At 55.3% G+C, this 23054-nt stretch overlaps 1 protein-coding gene across 3 annotated transcripts; it reads right to left on the reverse strand.

The window, feature by feature from the left end:
• Positions 1 to 1939: 1939 nt before the first annotated feature.
• On the reverse strand, positions 1940 to 22435 carry TMEM240 (transmembrane protein 240). 3 transcript variants are annotated; one of them, XM_027702204.1, is made up of 4 exons: positions 22245 to 22435; positions 20934 to 21040; positions 10772 to 10980; positions 1940 to 8551 (listed from the first exon to the last, which is right to left on the reverse strand). In XM_027702204.1, exons 2-4 carry the CDS (start codon positions 21023 to 21025, stop codon positions 8403 to 8405), a joined length of 450 nt encoding a protein of 149 aa, XP_027558005.1. In that variant the 5' UTR covers positions 21026 to 21040; positions 22245 to 22435; the 3' UTR covers positions 1940 to 8402. The 3 variants fall into 3 exon arrangements, with proteins under 3 accessions (XP_027558005.1, XP_027558004.1, XP_027558003.1); XM_027702203.1 differs by lacking the exon at positions 22245 to 22435 and adding an exon at positions 21299 to 21560; XM_027702202.1 differs by lacking the exon at positions 22245 to 22435 and having other exon boundaries at positions 20934 to 21194.
• Between the last annotated feature and the right edge of the window lie 619 nt (positions 22436 to 23054).

Consider the following 23054-nt stretch of genomic DNA (forward strand, 5'->3'; position numbering starts at 1 on the left):
AGGTGGATTTGCTGTGACTCCCCTGGTTAACTTGGAGTCAACACAGGTAGTCTGAGAGCAGCCCCGGGTGTTTTTCCCCCAGGTGACTCCCCTTTCTCTTCAGGAGGGGAGCAGGCAGGGCTCAGGGGGTCTCTCTGGCACGAAGGTGTCCAGCACAGTTCTAGAGATGAAAGGGACTTGTTTGCTCCCACTGCTGCCCTCGAGCTACTCTTGCAACAGGAATCTTGTGCTGCATTTCTGGAACAGCTGAGAACTGTGCCATTGTCAAGTCCTGAACATGAGCCTGTGTTGATGAGCTGACATTCATTCTGCTTGTGTGCATGTAAGAGACAGGTCAGAAAATCTCCCGATTTTTTTTTTTCAGAGTTTGAACTGGATTTGAACCCTGTGCTCTGCTCTGAGGCCCTTTCTGTAACTACATGGTGCAAACATGACCCAAATCTGTGCCCTTGAGTACCTTGCTGAGCTGTTCTCCTCACACAGGAACTGACAGCAGCCTCTTCACTGCTGGTTGTGGCTGAGCTTTGAGGGACTCACCCTGGCAGGAGCTGCTGAGCCCGGGGGCAGAACCAGGCAGGTCACTGGTGTGCCCAGCTCTGCTGCCCACTGAACACCTGGGCCAGGTGCTGTCACTGCTGCTGCTGCTCCTGTGGGGTGGGACAGGAGAGGGAACTCCTGCCTCATCCAAGATTTCAAGGCAGGGCCCTGTCACCTCTGGCAGTCTCACAGGCCAGCCAGCCCCAGGGTGACTGCTGTCCCTGTGGAGGTGCCACCCAGCTATGTGACACTCCCTGCAGGGACAGGATGGCAACCCCAGACTGAGGTGAGCTCCTCTAGTGACACTGAGTGAGTTACGAGCCAACAGCACTTTATTAAAATGGTATTTTGTGTTGGAGAGCAAATCTCAGAGCAGATGGATTAGCAGGCAATCCATCACTCCCCAGCTTGGCCTGTGCCAGCTCAAACGTGCTCCCTGTGCTCCAGCACTGCAGCTGGGAGGCAGATTTACAGCCTGGTCATCTCTGTCTCCTCCCAGTTGCCATCCATTGAAGTATTTACTTCTGGATATGATACGCTGGGAGCAAAGTAGAAGCACAAGGGTGCGAGCATCGCGCGCTGTGGGACTCGGGGAGGTGGGAGTCTCCTCGGGAAGCTTTTCTCTGCCAACCTGTGTCTGTGTTTGGAATGAAAAAGAAACACTCAGAGTCTTTTATAATCCCTTGTCTTGGGTGTTGGGCTTTATTTACTGCTCTGCCCTCACGTGGAGTCTGCACCGAGCCTGAGATGTGCCCAGACTTGGAGAACAATTCGTGCAGCAGAATCTTTGTGCAGAAGGGCTGGGGTCCCACTCAGGGTCAGAGCTGCTCTGTTGGTGTGTGTGGTTCTGTTCCAGCAAGGAGCAGACTGAAGGATGGTGTGGTTCTGTTCCAGCAAGGAGCAAACTGAAGGATGGTAAAGGGCTGGGTCATGGTGGCAGATTTTGGTACTGCTAGAATGGGAAATGTTCCCACTTTTCCTTCTCCGTGCCAAAGCCCTGAGTTGCCTGTGCTTTTCCTGCCTTTCTTGCCTGTGCAGGCAACACGGGAGGCCCAGGCTGCTCTCAGGAGGTAACTTGCACCCAGAATTTAACAGTAAAATATTTATCTTCCTTTAAAATCAGTTCTGGACCTTGGAGCTTCCCTGTGATCCCGGTGAGCAGGAGACAAGCAGGTGAAAATCTGGGACAGCATCCTGTGATGTCACATAACCTGGGGGAAATCACACAGCCCTTCTTCAGAGATCAGGACAGGTTTTCCCACACCTTTCCAGCCTTGTTTGTACCTTCTCCTCCTCCTCTCTCAAGCCCCTGCCCAAAGCTGCTGCTCTGCAGTGCCCCAGCCCCTGCCCCGGGGGTACCGTGGGGTTCAAAGGGTTGGAAAAAACACTCAGATGCAAAACATGCAAAAAACTATTTTACTGACAAACAGCAAAGGACGGGCTTAGTTCCAGGAGCTGAACTGGTTATGTACAAACATCTTATTGAAAGGGAAGGAATGGCTGAAATACACTCACTCGTTGACCCAAATAAAATCACAGTGTGCTTTTTCTATTGCCTCCCCCACCCCAAGCTCTCTCTGCGCCTTCAGCTGCTCCCTCAGCACAGGTTGTCACCCCTCCAGCACAGCCACTGGAGAGCACAAACCCTTGGGTGACATCTGCCTGTGCAAGTATATTGAATTTAAAAAATTAGCCATTATTGCTTTTCAACCACAGTAGAGATTATTCTGTGATCAGACTCGGAGCAGAGTATAATCTCTCTCTCTCTTAGTCTCGACATGTGCTGTGCCTCTCCCTGCCTGGTGCATGCAAAACTGGTTTGGGTGCAGAAATGAAGAAAAGAAGGATTAACAATCAGGGAAAACAGCACTCCAAGCTTCGTTCTCATGTTCTCAGTGCAGAGCACCAGTGGAAAAATCTGCCTGGACTGAGTGCTCTGCCCTGCAAGGGCTTCCCCTGCCTTGGTCAGTGTGAGCTGGGGGCTGAGCCACCCTGGGGTCACCCCAGGGCTCAGCTCCGAGAGGGGACTCAAACTGGCAACCCCTTTGGAAAAGAAATGAGTGCAAATGGGAGGGAGGCACTGGAGGAGGAACAGGCTCATGCAGTGAACACATGAGGAGGACACACGGCGGTGAGTGCACGGACACGCACGGACACACATCCAGGAGCAGGATCCTGGAGGCCCACCAGGATCCAGCAGACTGGCAGCCCAGCTCCTCCTTACACCTGCCGCGCTTTCCCACTCCTCTGCTTCCTTCTCTGCCCCAACAGCCCCCTGCAGAAAGATCGTAGACTTGGCTTTTTTAAATTTTTTTTCACTGAATTCACTTGCTGCTTCACATTCTCCTGGGCACCCCAGTGAGCTGGGCTGAGGGGACACCTCATCTTCACTCCATCCTAGGGTAGAACCAGCAATCCTGTGTCCCTGCCCTGTCTGTTCCCTGTCCTACATCCCATTGCCTCTCACTGAAGCACAGATCTGTCCCACTGACATATCCAGGGTGGAAAACAATTGATCTGAGTGTCTGCTTGTACCACACGCTCTGGTGATGGAAGTACTTCTGTTCTTTCCCATCCAGAGGTGCTCTGGGATTTTCTATTGGCTGTTTGCGCCTTCAAAGCCCCCTGAACCCAGAAGAGGCCTCATCACCCACACTCTCCCTCAGTGCCACGCTGAATGTTCAATGGGGTGAGATCTGACATGAGACTGAGCTCCCTGTGCCACTGATCCCCTGCCAACCTCCACCTCCTGCAGGGGACTCTGCAAGGTGAACATCCCCCTCTCTTTTCACCATGTGCTTTCTCCCAAGCTGGGGAATGACCTTGGGTCGGGGCTTTCTCCTGCCTGGGCTCACCTAGACCTTATCCAAGGTATCCAAAGGCTGTTGGTGTTTGTGTCTGCACTGCCTGCCCTGGGCTTCAACCACCAGCTCTGGGTCTCTTCAGCCTCAGCTCACCTGGCACCTTTTTTTTTTCACAGAATGGTTTGATCTGGAAGGGACCTCTGGAATTCATTTAGTCCAATTCTCCTGCTCAAGCACAGTCCCCCCAGAGCAGGCTGCCTGAGAACCATCTCCAGCTGGCTTTTGACTGTCTCCAAGGACAGAGACTCCACATCTTCTCTGGCAACTCGTCCCAGAGCTCAACCACTCTCCCAGTAAAAAAAGAGATCCATGATGTTCAAGTAGATCCCCCCATGTTTCGTTTTTTTGCCCTCTGCCTCTGGTGCACCACTTAAAAAGCCTGGCTCTGCCTTCTTTGCCCCCTCCCTCCAGGTATTTATGTACCTTCTCTTCCCCAGGCTGAACAGCCCCAGCTTTCCCAGCCTTCCCTCACAGGAGGGATGCTCCAGTCCCTTAATCACCTTAGTGACTGTGTTTAATACCCCTTTTGATCAGGGATTCTCTTCTCCCAGCTGAGCACAACCAGAAAATGAGGTAGAATAGCAGCAAGAGTAACTAAAACCACCCCACCCTGCTGTCAGTGCCCGGGACACACATTCCTGGCTCCCTCCTGGTCTTTGACTGATAATGGATAAAGTGCTGCCAGGTATTTCAGCCAGGATGGGCCAGTGGATGTGTCCCTGGCTGGCTCAAGGGCTGGCTGAGCAGTAGGAGGGCACAGTGGACAGATGGATGGATGGATGGATGGATGGAATCACAGGAGACACCTTCCCAAACTGCTCCTCAACGAGGAAGGGTCCTTCTTGTTGTTTTTATGGGAAAAAGGGGTTTATTCAGCAGTGCTGGTACTGAGCACAGGATTTGATTTTAAAAAGGAGCTGCTGGTTGATGCAATGGATTTCTCAATCCCCTGCTTTTCTCCACCTGTCTTTCCACTCCTCCCCTTTGCAGCAGCTCCCAACCCCCAGCACACACCCATGGGGCGTGCAGGCAGCCAGACCTGGGCTCCTCACACCAAAAACGCAGGAGAACATTCCCAGTGCCAATCCCAGCTCTGGAAGATCGACATGCACAGTTTTAAGCTCTGTCTCTGCTCTAAAAATAGCCCACAAACCCCACCACCACCATCAGAGCCTCCCTCAAAGCATCTGGCGGGCGAGTGCTGAGAGTGGCCCAACACTTCCCACTCCCCTGTCCTGCAGATCCCATTCCCGTGTCCCACAGAGCTGCCACCACAGGCACAGCTGCCAGCTCTGCACCCCCTTTCCTCCCTTCCTGCCCTTGTTTTGTCAACTCCCTGGTGCCAAAGCCACTTGCTCCCAACCAAACCCTTTTTTGCCTGGGGTTGTCGCTGGGTTTGGGTGTTTGTTGTTGTTGTTGTTGTTGTTGTTGTTTCCATCTGTGGTTGGTTTTTTGGTTTGTTATTTTGTGTGTGTGTGTGTGTGAAGACTGGATCAGAGGCAAGAGAACAACAAACAAGTCAACACTAGTACATCTGGGACAATTAAACGAGGAGAAAACACCCCCACAGCAGAGAGAAGCAAAACAAACACATGCACAGAGGAACAGCAGGACCACGGACAACTGAGCTGACAGCAAGAGCAGCGACCTCACGGGGACAGAGGGACAAGAGAGCACACATCAGACAGGGCTGGGAGGACTCCCACTGGAGCAGGATCAGCTGAGAGGGTGGCAGGGGGACAGCAGTGATGGTGGCAGGCAGGGAGAGCAGGGGCTGCAGGGCAGTGACAGTGATGGGGTTCTGCGACACCCAAAAACCTCCCTCACCTTCTGCTTCTCTGGGGGCTTTGTCACCTCGTTCCCCGGAGAGGGGACATGGCAGACACGGGGCTGGGGGGAACAGCCCTTGTCTAGCTTTTTTTTGGACATTAAATATCTGAACTGTTCCTGTGCAGGGGGTTCTCACCGCTGCAGCCTGACCTGTGAGGGACATTATCCGACCCCAAAACAGGCACATTCCCATCTCTGCTCCATGGGATGGAATCTACGGGTTATCCAGCCCCAAAACAGGCACAGTCCCACCTTTGCTTCACAGGATGGAATCTGTGGGACCTTATCCAGCCCCAAAACAGGCACATTCCCACCTCTGCTCCACAGGATGGAATCTATGGGAGATTATCCAGCCCCAAAACAGGCACATTCCCACTTCTGCTCCATAGGCTGGAATCTACAGCAGCCTCCAGGACTCAGAGGAAAACCCACCTCACACCAGGAGCTGCTCAGCTGTTTGAAACCACAGAAGATGCAGCAGATCTCGTGGGTCAGGAATAGAATTCCCTCCCTGCATGGGAAGGAATTTTAATCCATGTTTATTAAGGATGAGAATCGAAGATCTTGTAAGTTCCCCACTGGTTTAGTTTGTGCTGGGACACGTCTGGTTTCTGTGCATTCAAGACCAGTAAATGACTCCCAGTAAATTTAATTGCACTGAGACTATCTTTGATTTATTTTTTTTGACTGTGTGAACAAGAAAGAGGCTCACGAGGTGAGAGCTACAGGCCCAAATTAAAAAAAAAAATTCTGTTCTTAAATAATGGGATTATGCATTATGTGGGGTTTTTTTTTCTCCTTCTTCCAGAGCCTCAGGTTCTTCTGAAATTTTGCTGTGGATCAGACAGATCAGACTTAATGAGTGAGAGCCATCACTTCACTCTTTCCAGTTGTCCCATATTTAATGATATTTCAACCAAGGTCAGCTGCTAGAGCAGGGCAGAACCAGGCTTTATATTCAGTCTGACTTTAAGCCACTGCCTTAAGTCTCTCTCTGGAGAGGCTCCAAGTGGAAAGATTATTTAAAGTGCTTTTTTTTCCCCCCCATAACTGGCTCCAGAGATTCAATATTTCTCCTTACCACGATGGAATTTTCTCCTCTGCAAAATGTTGTCCCACCTGAAGACACTTGGATAACACAAGACCTGCTCTTCCCTGCCACTTCAGTGTGTGTGCCATGGCACAAGGAGGGTGCAAAGCTGTGTGTCTTGGAAAGGAGCTGCTCCAGGAAAAAGTCATTCCTTAGATCCCAACAGGTGGCTGCAGACATTCCAGCCACAGGGAACCCGAAATGACAGACAGTCAAACAGACACAACTATGGACCAGGCAATTATTTAGGCCCAGACAGAAACTGGGGCTCCAAGACAAGAGGCCCTAGGGAATAGCAAAGGTAGGAATGGCAGAGAAATGGGAATGTTTGGCTCTTGGGGCTTGTAATTAACTGAACTGACCCTGGGCAAAGCAAATTAAAAAACAAACAAACCCCAAGACACAGAAGCTGAAGCAGGGAGGAAAGAGCTGGAGTGATGGTGTCCTTCTCCCTCCACAGATATTGCCATCAAACAACAGGAATCCATGGAAGAAACCAGCAGTTTCTGCCAATATTCATCCTCTTTTGTCCTGGGTGTTTTCCCCATCTGAGCACAAACCCACTCAACACAAAATGGTGAACAAAGGAGACATGATTTCGGGGCTACCATCTTAACTTCTTGGGGCATCTCCCTCCTTTATTCCTCTCGATCAATTCTCTCTCTCCCCACCAGGCAGAACAGGACCCACTGCAAGAATCAGACACCACCACACAGGGGCTTTGTCAGCTCCTTCAGGTACCTCTGCCTGCAGGGGAAGGAGGTCTCTGGGTGTGGAGGTTGGTTTCAGACCCTTGGTCACATCTAAGGTGTGACTGGGGGAAGCAAAGACAAAACCACATCAGAGCATCCTCATGCTGTGATTCAACCGTGTGAACATGGGACATTTGGGACATTTGGCTCTGTAGAGGAGTTTTTCTTTGGGTTCTACCTCTCTGTGTCCCTCAAGCCAAGCCCAGACCTGCTGCTGTTTCAGCTCAGGGCAGGAGCACGAGAAATAGGTGTTTGTTCATGTGCAGGGGGAGTGAGACTGTTCACAGGACCCTCTCACTGCACTACCAGTGGTTTTGGGGTGGTTTAACCAGGGCCTTGGGCTCTCCCTCCAAAAGAGGGGGAGAGCAGCTCCTTTCCTCCCAGGCAAGGGCTGGGGGGTGTTTATGAGCAGAGGGGTGTGATCAGGGTGCAAAGTCAGACCCAACACCATCCCACTCCTCCCTCCCTCCCTCCCCTCCAGCTCCAGTGAAGAACAACAGCACTGACACCACCAAGGTCCCACCAGAGGGGTGACCCAGGCAGGGCCAGCCCTGCCCCACGGGCTGGCACCTCACGGGGCCCTTCCCCTGGCACTGAGATTCCCTGGATTGCTTAAGGCAGGTTTCAGTGTGTACAGCAACTCAAACAACAAACCACTTGCACATTCCCAGGATTTTCTTCCCTCCACAGCGACTCCCCAAAACACAAACCAAAGCAAAAAGGGGCACTGTGCCTTCCCAGTGCCCATCCAAACCTGTGACCAGCCAAAGCCATTTTAGCAACAGAAGGGACAGGGCAGAGCAAAACCAAGCCAAAGGACCAAAGAAACGGGGGGCTTGAGCTCTTGGATGAGACACTCTGCATCTTCTTGGTGCTGTCCCACCTCCATCCCCTCGGCCAACATTCCCCTCGGGGGGCAGCTGGATGTGCAGGACAGCCGGGAATGCCGGGGAAAATTCAGGGGGGGGGCTTGAAAGTATAATGCAAATCTCTTTTTTCTCTCTCTCTCTCTCTTTTTTTTTTTTTTTGTGTTGTTTGTTTTAGTTCCTCTGCTTTTTTTTTTTTTTTTTTTTTTACATATATACACGAGTCTGACAATAAAATGTGGAACACAGTGCAATGTCTTGGCTGCGTGGCATCCAGGACTGGCTTTAGTTGTGCATCGTGGTGCGTCCCGGGATATGGATCAGTAAAATCGTGTCCTCGGCTGGGCTTCCACGGAGGAGCAAACCAGAAGCTGTTCCGGCTGGAAGAAGAGCAAAGTCCTTTTTTTTTTTGTTCTTTTTGTTTTTAAAAGCTCCCTGCAGTCTCCAGAGGGGGGAGGTCTCCTCAGAGGTGCCGTGGGCTGGGGTGCCCGTTGTGGTACAGCTTCTGTTTGATGTGCACCATGTTCCCGGTCGCCTCCTCGTACTGCCGGTGGTGACGTTTCCTGAACTCCTTCAAGTTACAAAATTTGGGAATCCAAGACCAGGAGTTGTCTGGAAGAGCAGAAGGGAGAAGGAGGGTGAGATGTGCAAGAATGGTGAGAGCTGTGCCGTCCCTTGGCAAAGCCACCCTTGAGTTCCTCCCGTCAGGACGGAACAGGGCCGAGGTGGATGTGGCAGCACTGGGTCACTCTCTGCCCCTCAGCTTGTGGACAGGGTCATTTTGTCCCCCAGTGGTTCAGCTCTCAGCCCCCAAACCTCCCCCTGCAGCGATGTTTCAGCTGCTGTCCTGTTCCACCAGAGTTCGGGGTGATTCCCCCCCAAAAATCCCACAAATGGCAGCTGGGAAGTCCCAGAGAACGACAGATTGTGGGAAGTTAAACAACTGTGCTGGGAAATGGTTGGACTCGATGGTCTCAGGGGGCTTTTCCATCCCAAAGGAGCCTGAGCCCCTGATTGCAGCTGCCATGAGGTGGCTGTGACTGCTCTGACCAGCCACAGCCTGATGTCTGGGCTTCCATAGAATATTTGCTATTTTGGGCAATCCCTTCCATCAGGAAGGAGCTATAGGTTATTCCAACACACCACAATTTAAGCTGATCAGGCCCCAATGTGACATTGAGTCACTGCTAAGTGCTGCTCATGTTTTTCAGGGAGGGCTCCTCGTCCTGTACCAGCACAGAATTTGTATTACCCTACCCCTGTCTCGCACTCACAGGCACCATTTCTCTCTTCAGAAGAAAATTTCAGCTTTGTTCCACAAAGAAATAGGATTCCTTTCTGCTTATTGCCTTTAAAATGGCTAATTTGCACAGATGATTTGAATGAATAGGAAATACCTAAAAGAACATTGCACCATTGGCCAAACCCTTCTTAAAGGCTTAAGAATAGGCATAGACAGGGAGGAAGGAAAAAAAAATGAAACAAAAGAGATCAATTAGCTTAAATACTAAATTAATTACTAAAAATAAAATCCTCTGTGGTCTCTACTCACGAGGGTTGGGTTAGGTGGTGATAACACAACTGTAGCTCACAGCTCCAGCTCTGGAGAACAATATTCCCCTGCTCACCACAACATCCTCTGCCAGCCCTGACCTCGTGGGCCCCGAGGAGGTCACAGCAAAGGTGCTCTGATGGAAAGCAGGGGGGTCAGGGCCTCACCACTGGCTCAGCACCTGAGATCCCACCCCAAACCCTGCTTTGGGAAACAGCAGCACCACAGCCTGGAGGGAGCCCTGACTCAGAGCCTGCTCACACAGGATTTGGGAAGACTAATGGGAAATTAATATCATTTTTATCTGTTTTCGGAGAGAGATAGTCCACTTCCCTAATTAGAATTTTGCAGATAAATCTTTCTCTTGCTCGCTCTCCTTTTCCCTCTGAGTTGTAATTTCACAGACACCATCAGTCAGAGCTGGAGACACCAAGATTTATGGGTACAGTGTGAGGGAATTTCAAGCCATTCCCTGGATTAATAGTTTTTCTTTTTTTTTTTTCCCTTCCAAAGATTAAAGTCCATGGGGTGTCCGTGCTGAGGGAGCAAACTGGGGAAGGGAAGGAGCAGCTGTTTGTCCTTCTGAGGGTGTTAATTCAGGATGCTGAGCTTACTGGTCCAAAGACTAACTAGTCTGCCCCACACTTTTCCCTATGGGGCTGATGTCACCACATCTGGACACATCTGGACAGCAGTGAGGGTGGGAAACCTCAGGTGACACAGCACAGATGTCTGTCACTGTCATCACAATGTCACAGGTTTGTACAACCACACAAGGCTGCTCTCCATCAGCATAAGTCTGGTTGTAAATTGGAAAAATCCAGACTTTTTCTAATTTTTTCTTTTTTTTATATCCAGCTTTTCGAAGTTTGGTCTGACCCGAAAATATTCTGCCCAGATGAGCAGCCACAGAACCCCCATCACCATCCTGCCCACGGGGAAAGACCTTCCTTTGCATCCCACACCCCTTTGCACCCACACACACATCACCCTTTCCAAAGCACAGCCCTCGGGGCTGGGATCCTCAGCTGGCTGTTCCCACATCAACATTCCTGCTTCTATCACACAATCATGGAATCTCCTGAGCTGGAAGGGACCCACGAGGGATCATCGAGCCCAACTCCTGGGATACAAAGGGCTGGGATACGTCTGGTCAGACTTGTGCCAAACCCAGATGGAATAAACGTGGCAGGAGTGTGGATCTGCTCCCTCTCCACCAGCTTCCAAGGGCAGGGCAAGGGTTTTTAGGGCAGAGGAGGAGCCCGTGGGGCTGCACTTACCATACCGTCGGCTGGTTCTCCAGGCTCGCACCGCGTAGTGGAGAACCCCGTCCATCCACACCAGAAACCAGCTTATACAAAAGCCCAGCAAAAGTCCCAGCATCAGGTCAATCTCCTGCTTGGTTACATTGTCAGTCACAAAGTAGTTCTCCGAGGAGTCCACCACCGACTGGTCCCCGTCGTACGGGATAACGTAATGGACATGATGCCTGTGGCGGGGAACACGGACAGGGAGAAGCGTCAGCGCCTCGTCCACCCGGTTGTGGACGGTTCAACACCGCTCCTCCCAGCTCCTGCCACCGTCCCAGGCAGCTGAAGCGCTGTCCTGGCTCTTGGTGCTGATGTCAGCGGAGGAACTGGCAGGGAGGAGGGCGGGAAAGCACAGAAACCCGACCCCGGGTCAGGGGCTCGTGTCGCGCTCCCCGCGCCCGAGTTTTTTCCTCATCAAATATTAAGCAGAGCACGAGGTCGGAGCAGCCACCCCCAGGGACACAAAGGTCGCAGCTGCCTGTGTTTGAGGCAGAGGCCACTAATGCCTTGTTCCTGTGAGCACACACGGGCTGGCAGCAGCTCTGTGGCCCTGCAAGGGCCACCACCACTCGTCCCCTGGCAGGAAGGAGAACTGTCCCCTCCCTGCTCTGGAGGACAGCCCCAGGGGTGAGCTGTGCTGCTCCATGTCCCAGAGTGAAATGAGACTTGTATCCCTCCCATATCAGAGCAGAGAGTGTTTATAGCCATGGAAGAGGCTCGTTAAAACATCCCTGAATTCCTCCTCTACAGCCGAGGAAGGAATTCCTCCTGCAGACAAGATCCAAGACCACCTCAGGCTCTCCTGCTGCATGACCAAGGCGGTTTGGGGTGTTCCTCAAGGACCAGGCAGGAATTCCTGCCTGTAGGAGATAGAAGAATCCCTCCCAGCACAGGAGCAGTTGGCAACCACCTTCCCAGGGCCCTGAACACCTCTGGGGGTAAAGGAGCAGCACTCCCAGCTCCAGAGCTTTCCAAGGCTTCCATCTGTCTCAGGGGTTTGGAGGGGCTGGCCCTCTGCCTCATGCCAGAAGGGTGACTGGGTTCATTTGTGCCATGAGGTGATGGAGACCGAGGTTGGGGTGAAGCTGAACTGCTTGGAAAACCCTGGTTAACTTGGGAAAGGCAGGAAAATGGCAGGGATGGAGGGAGGGAGTTGTAGAGCAGGAAAAATCAGGCAGGTCTGTGGGGGCTGGATGGGAGGGGATCAGCAGTGACAGGTCCCTGAGAGCTGAGCCTGTGGGGTGGGAGGATCCCAGATGATGGGGGATGCAGGGATTGCAAAACAACCTGCTCTGGAGCCTCTGCCTCTGCTTTCCACAGCCCTGAGCCTTCCCGGGGAGCAGCCAGGAGCCCCCGGGGCTGCCCAGGCTCTGTGTTCAGCCCTCCTGCCCCCTCCCTTTGCCTCCCCCAGAGCTGGGCACCGCAGGGCAGGAGCTGTCCCCGCTCCAGGGAGCCCGGGGCACCTCCAGCACTGCGGGCACCATCGCAATCCTGGCACTGGGGGCATCACCAGTGCTCCCAGCTCGGGGCAGAGCTGCACGGGCTCTCCCAGTGCTGCCACCAGCATCCCCAGCATTCCCAGCATCCCGAGCATCCCCAGCATCCCGAGCATCCCCAGCATCCCGGCCCTCCCCCAGCCGCGGACCCGGCCCCGCTCCCACTCGCGGGAGAGGAGGCAATCGCCGAGGCCTCTGAATATGCATGAGGTGCAGGTTGCTCGATAATCACGCCTGAGAAACGTCCAAATATTTACACAAACAAACCTCCACTCAAAGGAACCTTCTGAAAACAGCCCTAATCTCGGCGATGACTTAATGGGGGCCACCTGCACCAGAGGCACCGGCGCTGGCAGGGCTGGCACAGCCCGGTGCCGTGGCACGGGGGTGGGAAGTGGGAAGCCAGCCCATCCACGCGTGTCCAGTCCCCATTTCCATCCAGCAAAGGGGCCGGACTGGGATGCAACAGAAGGAGATGCCTCCAGGCCAGCTCTGATGGCAGCTCACAGAGACCTCAGGGGTAAGGGCAGCCCTCATTTGGCTTGGGAAAATCCAAGGGCAGAGGGTGTGGGAGGGAGGGTTCCTCAAAAGGGAGCTCTTGCCATGACTGGGAGGGTTCCCATGAACACAGCCAGCTTTGCAGAGGGGGAAAAGAGAAGCCTCACACACCTCTCGTGTTCCATGCTTCCCAAATTCCTGCACACACACCAGCCATGTTCGTGCTTCCCAAATCCCTGCACACACACCTCCCATGCTCCACACTTCCCAAATCCCTGCACACACACCTCCCATGTTCCACAATTCCCAAATTCCTGCACACACACCAGCCATGTTCGTGCTTCCCAAATCCCTGTAAACACATCTGCCATGTTCCACACTTCCCAAATCCCTGCACACACACCAGCCATGTTCCACAATTCCCAAATCCCTGCACACACCCCTCCCGTGTTCCATGACACGGGGACACCTGGCAGGTCCTTGACTTACTCCCTTTTGCTTCCTGCAACACAGGCACAGAATCTACAAACACCCCCGAAAACCTGGGCTCCTTGAGATGATCCAGGGCTGGAATTCCTCAGCAGGACCTGGTGTGTGTCCCCTCTGCACCGCAGTGCCACAACCCCCGGGGGGGACCAAAAGCATCTCCAAGGCTCAGAGAAGCAAAACTTCCCAGGCACATCCAGGACTGACCCGACCCCAGGAAGTGAGCACAGACCTCTTCCCACACATGAGGTGGTTTTCATGGACAGTCTCAGCCCAGGACCAGAAGAAGAAGGTCCTGGAGACCCTCCCTTCCCTCTGCCAGACCCCCCAGCACTGAGGGATGTCACACACACACAGGTCACACACGTGCAGCACAGCCAGCTGTGCTAACACGGCATCCAGAGCTCTCCTCACACACTTCCCAAGGGATTTTTTCCCCATCCTGCTCCCTGCACAGCCCTTGTTCCCTGCTTGCTGGGCAGAGGGAAGGGACACAGTCACCTCCTGCCTGCCTTGTCCCTGCTCGGTGCAGGCTGACTCTGCACACTGCAGTGGGATCTCCTCCAGCTCTCCTCGCTTCCTGTGCTCATCCCTGGGCTGGGCAGGGGCAGCTGGGAGGGCCTGGCTCTCCTTTTGTGTTCTCAGCTCCCTTTCCATGTGCTCACTGTTCCCAACACCCCGTGATTCCAGAGGCCATGCTCAGAGCTGGAGTCTCTTTCACTTCATGGGAGGCAAAATTCAATAGAGAGTAAAACCTTTGACCTGCCTGGATTTGGCAACTTAATTACCCAAGTATCAAAAATCAAAGCTGGATCCCAAGTGCAAGTTTCCTTAAAAAATAAAGCCTCCTGTCACTGAAGCTCCCGGAAAAGCAGTTTTTTTGGGAACCCCGAGTTACCAGCATAGTTCCACGCAGAGGAGATCTCAGAGCTACATTTCCACTCCGCAGAGTTTTCCAGAAAGGGTTTAGCAAAGCTCAGGGAAAGTGAATTTTTCCTGTTGGTGCAACAGTTGGGAGAGCAGGGCTGCAGGGAATTCCACCCTTTGTCTTGCCTTACCAGGACTGAGTGGTGCCCCTGGGATGGGGAGGAGAACAGGGACAGACCCCCACGAGGTTCCTGTTGCCACTCAAGTCATTGGGGACGTCACAGGAGTGGTTCAGGCACTGTCACACCAGCACAGCACGTTATTAATAGTGCACAAAGGTCCAGGCCCCCACCACATGCCAAGGGGATTGGAAACTGGAACGTGCCCTGGATGGCTCTGGGATGCAGCGAGGGAATGTGTCACCTCTGTGGGTGCAGGAAACCTCCCCCAGCTCCGTGCCAGGGCACTTCCAGGGCGGGCAGAGAGTGCTGGAGACCAGGTTCTGGCTCCTCAGAGCAAACACTTTTGGCCAAACCTTGTTTTCAGAACTGTGGAGTCCAAGGCTGTGCCTGTTTCACCAACCAAAGGCCCCTGAGAAGAGTCAAAAAGCTGCCTCAGAGTGGCACCACCTCAGCCCTCAGTCAGACGACTGGCACTGGAGTGAGGTCTCTGGGGTCCACAGACCCTCTGCTGTGACAGAGCTGTCACACGTGGTCCTCAAAAGCCAAACCCACATTCTATCCCTGTTTATTTACAAGAAAAAGATGTCCTGAGTAATCTGAGGGCCAATTCCTGGCAGTTCCAGCCGGTATCAATTGTCACAACAGATCCAGGGCAGATTATTCCGACTGGGTTCATCACGTGCCACCTCCCCTCACACGTCATGCACGCTCAGCCGTGCCCACCCTCAGGGAATCATGGAATACCCCGAGCTGTGTCCACCCTGGATGTGCTGGAGCTTCCACAGGAAGGCACAGGAATGTCAGCACTTCAGGCCAGACGCACTTCAGGAGCAGAAGGATCTGGTGAGCAGTGAGTGAGAGGCTGGATCTGCTGCTCATCCCCGGCCAGGCAGCACCTGGCTCAGGTGACAAACTGGAGCTGCCGGACAAAGGGAGCACAGTGTGTGCCTGTGCGTGTGTGCCCGAGCTGTAGCAGCCCTGTCCCCACTGCCAGGCTGTGACAAAGGGGGAACACCCCTTCTCCTCCCCAGGACAAGCCGGGCAGTGCCGTGGCTGGAGGTTCCAGCGCCGAGCTGCCCCGAGCGCTATTGTCCCTTCCAGTGACCTTGTGTGTGCTCCGGCTGCTGCAGCCACAGCACAGCACAGGAGCCTCTGAAGAATCCACTGATTTGTTTTACAACACAGAGAGCCCCTCGGTGCCTCTACAGTTCCCACATCCCCCTGCCGTGGGATGGGGGTGGCCGTGAGCCGATGGATGCTCCGGCTCGGCTCGGCTCCCTCCTGGGCAGGTGTCTGTCTGTCTGTCTGTGCCCATCAGACACGTCACATCTCCCGGGCTCATCCTGCAGCTGCCACATCCTGGCTGGACCAGGTCATTCCCCATCACCAGCTGCAGCAACATTTGGGGAATGTGCCTCATCCAGCCCCCCAGGAATGCCCTGCACGGGGCAGTGCCGCCCTGTCCTGCATCCCTGCCTGACCTTGCAGCCATTCCTCGACATTCCAAACAGCCCAGCACCTCCCAGAGCCATTCCCAGCAGGGCCAGTCTGCACACCAGTGTGGTGGCACCACTGCACAGCTGAAAACATCTCCCTGGGGCACAGCACAGTGTCACAGCTCCCAGAAGCCCAGGGCAGTCCCAACAGTCTCCAGCACAAGGCAATGAGCATTCCCAGCCTCCCAGCACATCCACAGAGGGGCTGTGGGCAGAGGGGTGTAGTGACTTTTCCAGAGTGGCTGGGAAAGGAGGAAGCAGAGCAGGAATGTTCCCTTTGACAGCAGTGCCACCCTCACCAGTGATCCCAGCATCAGGGCAGGGATCCTGGGATCACCAGGGATCACCAGCATTCCAGCCAGCAGCCTCCTCACACATTCCACATTCCACCCCGTGCCCAGGAAACAGCCCATTGCGTGACAGGGTCTCCATGCACATCAGTCACTCAGGAGAGGTCCAGCACAGCCTTTCCCTCCTGGATCAGGGCCCAGGGAGAGCAGGGCTGAAGTATCCCCAGGGCAGGAAGAGCTGACTTGAGGCTGGCCAGGCCCCCAGCTCTGCTGCAGGGTGTGGGTATTCAGCTAAGGCTGACCCTCCTCCTGCTCCTTTCCAACCCTGCTCACAGGAGACACTTTGCCTGGGAGGGAAAGACTCATCCAAGGTCACTCAGAAGGTCAGTGGCAAGGAGAACACAAGTCAGAGCCGCTGAGGTCCCTGTCCTTTCCAGACAAGGGCCTTGCAAGCCCCCCAGGCTGTTTTGCTCCATGCAGGTGTCATCTGTTCCCTCCAGCTCACTCTGCCTCCACGGACGCCCTTTGGTGTTTTTCCTTTGCATGACATCACCCAGCTCCTGATCTGCTGCCAGCTCTCTGCTTCCAGAGAGGACCCTTTGCTGGCTGGGACGGAGAAATTCGGACACCTCTGCAGTCCTGCCCAGCCCTGCTCTGCCCTGGGAGCATCCACATCCCAAGGGGGTAGGGCCAGAGCCTGCTTTGCAAGGAGGACCCACCACGGCGATTTGGACAGCCTGGATGCTCCACATGCCGAGGACAGAGAGTGCCAACTCCCCCAGGGATCTGCTCCAGCAGCCACATTCCTGCACGGCGTCAACAGGAGCCAGCGGGAGTGTAAATGTGGCTGTCACCCCCCCTTCCCGCAGCCAGGAGGCAGATGTTAGGAGAGGAACAGTCCCTTGTCACACCCTGCCTGGCTGTGCAGGCTCAGCACCAGCAGCAGGTGCCAGGGCCAGCCCAGCCTCTCTCTGCTGACGTCCTCGCTCCATGCACCACCAGCCCTACACCAGCTTCCCTTCCCAAGCCACTGGCAGGACTGTTTTCCCAGAGAACAGCTGTGGGTGCTCCCTGCTGGCCCCGGGGGTGCTGGCAGCCCTGCCCTCCTTGGCTCTGTGGCTCTTGGTGGAGCGGCCCCACGGTCCAGCCTGGTGGTGACAGCCCATCTGCCACCCCTCACAGCCCACAGGAGCATCCATGCCAGCCATCAGAGCAGGAACACTCCCGTGGCAAAGGCACAGCCCAGTCCAGGCTCGCTCAAACTGGAAATAGTGGCTCAGTGGACATTGTCACTCAAAAGACTGGGCCAGCCTTGGCCACGTTTCTGTGCACTGGGCAGCAAGAACAGCCCCAGGCAACATTACCCCAGCACCCCACACCCTCGGGCTCCAGTCCCTGCAGCCTCCAGCAGTCACTGAAACTTTGCACAGCACAGGTGTCACCAGCTCCCTCTTGGTTCCCCACAAAGAGCAGCCACAGCTCCCACCCAACATCACAGACCCGAAAAGCACCTCCCGGGGCCCAGCGAGGTCACTCTTGCCCCATCAGATTGCTCCCCTGCTTCTGGGATAAAGTGATGAGCAACAACTTCAGCCTCCAACAGCCCCAGTGGCCCTGATTCCACGGGGATGGGCATGGAAAAGGTTGGGATCAGCCCCCCAGCAGAGCCAAGTGTTCAGCCTCCAGCAGCACCTGAAGACGGGGCTGGTTTTCTGCCCCAAATGTTTTGACTCTCCAGACACTGTGAACACACAGAGTGCTCAGGAACATGGGAAGAAAAAACAAATAGCACTCCTCCCACTTGTCCTGGGACCTTCTTGCTGGTCAGTGCCCCATGGAGAAGAGAACAGAGCCTAGGGAAAGGCACATCACTGCCCATGAGGACAGACCCCAGCACAGCCTCCATGAGCTCTTTGAGGAGGCAGCCAGAGCAGACAGTGACTCCAGAGCCCCCAAAACATGGACAGAGCCTGGGGCACCCTTGGGTACAACTCATGCTGCTGCCTGCCAGCCTCCCACCACAGACTAACACCATGTCCCAGCACCCCTCCTCAGGGAGCAGAAAGTGGGGACAGGAACAAGTGACTCCTCAGCTGGAACTGCAAACACAGCCAGGCCCCATCCCACTGCCAGGGGAGTGGGGATCCAGGCTGTGGATGCTGCAGTGGCAGCCTGGCAGAGCACAGAGCCCCACATCCCCTGGCACACATCAGCTGGCACGTGGGACACACACAGAGCCAGCCCTCACTGCCCACAGCCACCCCCAGCCCAGAACAGCTCCCAGCCCCTCACAGGGACGGGAGCTCAGCGCAGATTCCAGTTCCTCCTGGAGAGTACATCCTGCTGGACACTGCATGCCCAGTGCCAGGTCTGCAGTCCAGCCTGGGACATGGCAGACCATTCCTGGAGAAGGGGTCCCCTCTGACACCCCAAGGGAGGGTGCAACCAGGGGAGGAGAGTGGAAGGAAAGCATTTCTGAATGAGTTATTTGGTCTGACTGACACTACGACCCAGGCCAGGGCAGGAGGGAAAACCTTAATTGCAGCAGCTCAACCCACTGCACATCAATCTTCATTTGTTCCAATTCCTCCTTCCCTTCCATTTCTGCAACATTTACTTATTTTCCCCATTCCTCCCTGCAACACACTGAACTGCAGCCAGCTCCCTCCTCCAAGGACTCCCTTTGGTTATTGGCAAATTAAGTTCTTCATCAAGCCCCGGTACCGGCGCTGACAACACGCTCCAGGACACAGCCCTGCTGACGGCTCCCTGCGCCCAGGGCCTGTGCCCAGAGCACTTGGAGAGCTGACAGCAAGGACAAGGCACATCCAGCACCACCTGCCTTCAAATCAGAGGGCCCAAAACGCTGGTGTTGGGGCAGCAGGGAGCAGAGGGGATCACACCCCAAACCTGAGCACGAGGCCACACAAGCTCAGGGGTGCTTCTCCTACATCAGGGCATGATCATGTAGGAGCCGATGCTCCGGAGCAGGGACTGGTGTGATGTCTCTCTTGGCAAGAGCCACTGCTTCTCCATACCTGAGGCAACTGGTAAACTTTGCTTGTTGCCTCCTCTCAGATCCACACTCGACGATTTGGAAGCTGCTTTGGGCACTTTCGAAGAAATGACCTAACGATGTCTGGGGAGAGTGCCATGGCTAATTTATCTGCCTCCACAGCATCTCTGCTGTGACAGAGAGTTAGAGTCCCCCTGCCACCTTCTCAGGCTTGGGCAGGACACTCTGCCAAACCACCAGTGAGACCTGACACTCCTCAGCCCCTCCAGACAACATTAAAGTCTATTGCCAGCAGCCAATTTTCACCACCACTGAACCAAGCTGTGATGAGTAAAAAGAAAAACCGGTGGAAGAGGCAGAGGAAAAAACCTAAACTAGCAAAAATATCAAGAGGACTCAAAAAAAATTAGCTAAGAAAAAGGTAATCCTTGCCAAAACCAAGCCAAAGACGCTGTGGATGTTTCTTTTCCCCAGTCTTCCCAATTGACCTCAACAGGGAGATGCCTGAGGTGCCCAAGGAACACCAGGTATTTAGGGTCTGTTACTGTATCACCCAGGGCCCGGCTGAATTTGGCCCTGGAGGTGCTGCCTGTACCTTTCTCTGCTGTTCTGCCACGGGAGTCTGGGGAGAAAGGCACCGATCACCTTCGGTGCCTGAAGCAGAAGTGGAAGGGCAAAGCAGCTTCTCTTCATTAAGCGAAGCACATCCCAGCTCCAGCTCAGCTCCCACACCAGGGACACCAGAGGGATGTGACGCCTGGGAGACAGGATGCAGCTGGTTCCAGAGGCAGCTCAAAGAGGAGTAAAGCTCAATTTAAATGTTGGATGTGACAAGGGAGGGCTCCCCCAGCATGTCCTTTAGCTGGCACAGCCTCACGCTGCTTCACTCCCCCACAGACAAGAAACTCTCCTGCAGGGCTGTGAGTAACCAGGCACAGGAGGGGAGCGAGGCCTCCAGGAGTGCAGGACAAGGAACATCAACAGCAGTCCCTAAAGGAAGGGAGAAATTCACCTCCCCCAAAACTCAGCCCCCGGGCCCGAACAGAGGGAGCAGCCAGATCCCAGCTCCGAGCTGAGCGCTCCAGTGATTACACACGACGTAAGAGCGACGTTGTTCAGGAGAATTCAGCATTCCCAACAGCCATGGGGAGAGCCAGGGATTTGTCCAGTCATAAACTTGTGCACAGCAAAGGCATAACTCCTGGCACAGCATCCACCTGGCTCACAGAACGCTCCACAAAACCACAGCCCAGCCTCCTCGGGGTGCTGTGTCCAGCAGCATCACAACTCTCAGGAGGAAAAGCCACAGGGAATTAAAATCCGATCAAAGATTGCAAAGCCTCAAAGTGACACTGTCCTACACAGCCACACTCTGGCCTGGACACAGATCCTCTCGTTTCTCCAAAGCCCATTTCATTTAAACCACACAACTGCAAGACCCAGACCACAAACAGGCTGAGGGCCATCACAACCCAGCGACAACAAAGGCAAAATGACAAACGTTTAAATCAAAGTTACTCACTTTGGCAGGGCTCGCGGGTGCACCTACACAAACATGCACACAAAGGAGAATGGACTTCCAAGCCCACAGAAAACTCTTCTTCCGGAAAAAAAACCAAATCCCCCCCTCCCTGTGTTCATGCAGGAGCCGGTGAGGAAGGTGAGACACAGCCAGAATGCAAAGATGGTAGCCCAGCCAGCAGCGCCCCGGCCACCACCTCCCCTGTGCCTCCCCAGTGAGACAAGGTGGGAAGGGGCTGGAGGGGCAGGGGGAGGGAAGATCCTATGCAGGTGAACTTACCTTCCACAGTTGCAGTGACAAACTCGGTCTTCCCCTCTCAGATGCGGTAAGATGTAATTGTGAAATCTGTCCAACAACGCATTCATGTCCATCAAGCAAGCTATTGCCTGTAAGAGCCCACAACCAAGGCATCTGGTCAACTCTGGATGATGGAATAAAACATTGACTCTAGTTTGATTGCCAAAGACTGAAGCAGTCATAAAGAAAATAATCTTTGGTGTTTACCGGGGCACACACACATGCACACACACGCACACACACACACGGAGGTGCTCAGGCTGAGGGACGGTGCGGGGGGTGGGGGGGAGGAAGGGGAAGGGGGGGGGGGGATGATGGAGGGGAGGGAGATAAGCAAAATCTCTTACCATAACGATAGAGGCGCCCAGGATCATGAAAATCATGGTGTTTGCATTCATGGACATCAATAGGGGATGGCCAGCGGTCGGGTCCGTGCGCCCCAAGCCCGCGGAGGGCGAGCGGCGGCCGCGCTATTCCGCAGAGCCGAGCGCGGGGCGCATCGCGCTCGCTGCCCGCACGCTGCGGTGCGGCGGGGGGCGGCGGGGCGGCGGGGCGCCCCCCGCGCACACACACGCACTCCCCCGTGCCGGGGATGCCTCGGGCTCCCGCGCCCCCTGCCCCCTTTTTTTTATTTTTTTATTTTTCTAGGACGAACGTGACAGGTAAAAAAAAAATAAAATATATATATAAAAAATTAAAAAATAAATAATAATAATAATAATTTAAAAAAATGCGCTCCCCCCGTTCGCTGGCCCCGGGTTGCTCCCCCCCGGCCGCGGCCGCCGCGGCGGGTGCGCGGCTCCGGGAGCGGGCACCCGCCGCCACAAGCACAGCCTTCATGCAGCAACTGGGAAGCGAGGCAGCCAAACCCGGGGTGCGGGGGGGGGGGGGGGGGAGGCTGGGGGAGGAGGAGGCAGGCTGCAAAAAAATCACCCACTCCGGGGGAGCCTCATCGCATCCTCTCCCCCGACCCTCCCCAAAATCATCCCCGCTCCGGAGCGCTGCGAAATGGGATTGAAAATAAAATATACCCCCCGACCCCCAAATCAGCGCGCCCACCCGCCCCAAAAATAAGCCCCCGCAAACCCTCCCGGCTCGGGGCTGCGTGTCCCCGCCGCTCGCTCCGCGCCGGCAGCCCCCGGCCCAGCCCCTCCCGGGCGCGGGTGGCTCCGCGCCGCCGGCCGGCCCCGCACGGGGGGGAGGGATGCGGGATGCAGGGGAGGGATGCGGGATGCAGCGGGGGAGATGCGCCCAGGCAGCGCCGGCCGCCCCCTCCCCACCCCGGGCATTTACCTACGTGGGGAGGCGCTGCTCCGGGAGCGGCTCATGGCGAGCGGCGGCGGCAGCTCTGCGGGCCGGCCCTGCGGGGCTCCCCCCGCCCCGCAGCCGCACGCGGAGCCCCGGCAGCGGCGCTTGGCCGCGTTTCGAGTCCCACACGCCATCCTCACCCCGCCCTTCCTCCGCCCGGGGTCGGCCCCGGCCCCTCTCGCCTCTCGGGAGGGGGGGGGAAGATGCGGGACCGGCCGCATCCCGCGCCGGGGCCCCGCCGGGACCCCCCGCCCGCCCGGGGGTCCGGGCACGGCCCGTGCGGTGGGTGCGAGCCCCGGGCTCCGCCGCGCACACGCCTTCCCTCGGCACCTCCCTCCGCCCGCTGCTGCCCGCACGGAGAGCGGCCCTTGGGGATGGGGGTCCCGGCCCCGCGCCCCCCGACCCGGGGAAAGCGCCCAAAAGGGCACCCAAGGAAGGCTGAGGGTGCCCCGAGCACACTGAGCAAATCCCACCTCCCCGGAGTCGGCCCCTGAGGAAAGCTGGGATGGTGCAGACACAGGAGACCCCTCTCACTTTTGGGACACGAATACCAACAACTTTGTCCCCCCAGATGGAAGGGCCAAGGAAGAGGTTGTGCTTCGGGCTCTCCACGGCTTTATTTCACCGCGGTGTTGGTCAGTCCAGCTCAGGCCACGTATAGGAGCTTCTGGGGAAATAAAAAGGAAATAAGTGGCCAGCCAGTAACTTTCTGCTTGTTTGGTTGCTGCTCCTTTTCCTGTGAACCAGGATGAAGGGAAGCGATTCCAGCCACCACGTGGGAAATGCGTGGTAGCA

This window comes from Neopelma chrysocephalum, unplaced genomic scaffold, assembly GCF_003984885.1.
Source record: "Neopelma chrysocephalum unplaced genomic scaffold, ASM398488v2 Primary Assembly neopelma1_180, whole genome shotgun sequence".
In the NCBI taxonomy this organism is placed as follows: Eukaryota; Metazoa; Chordata; class Aves; order Passeriformes; family Pipridae; genus Neopelma; species Neopelma chrysocephalum.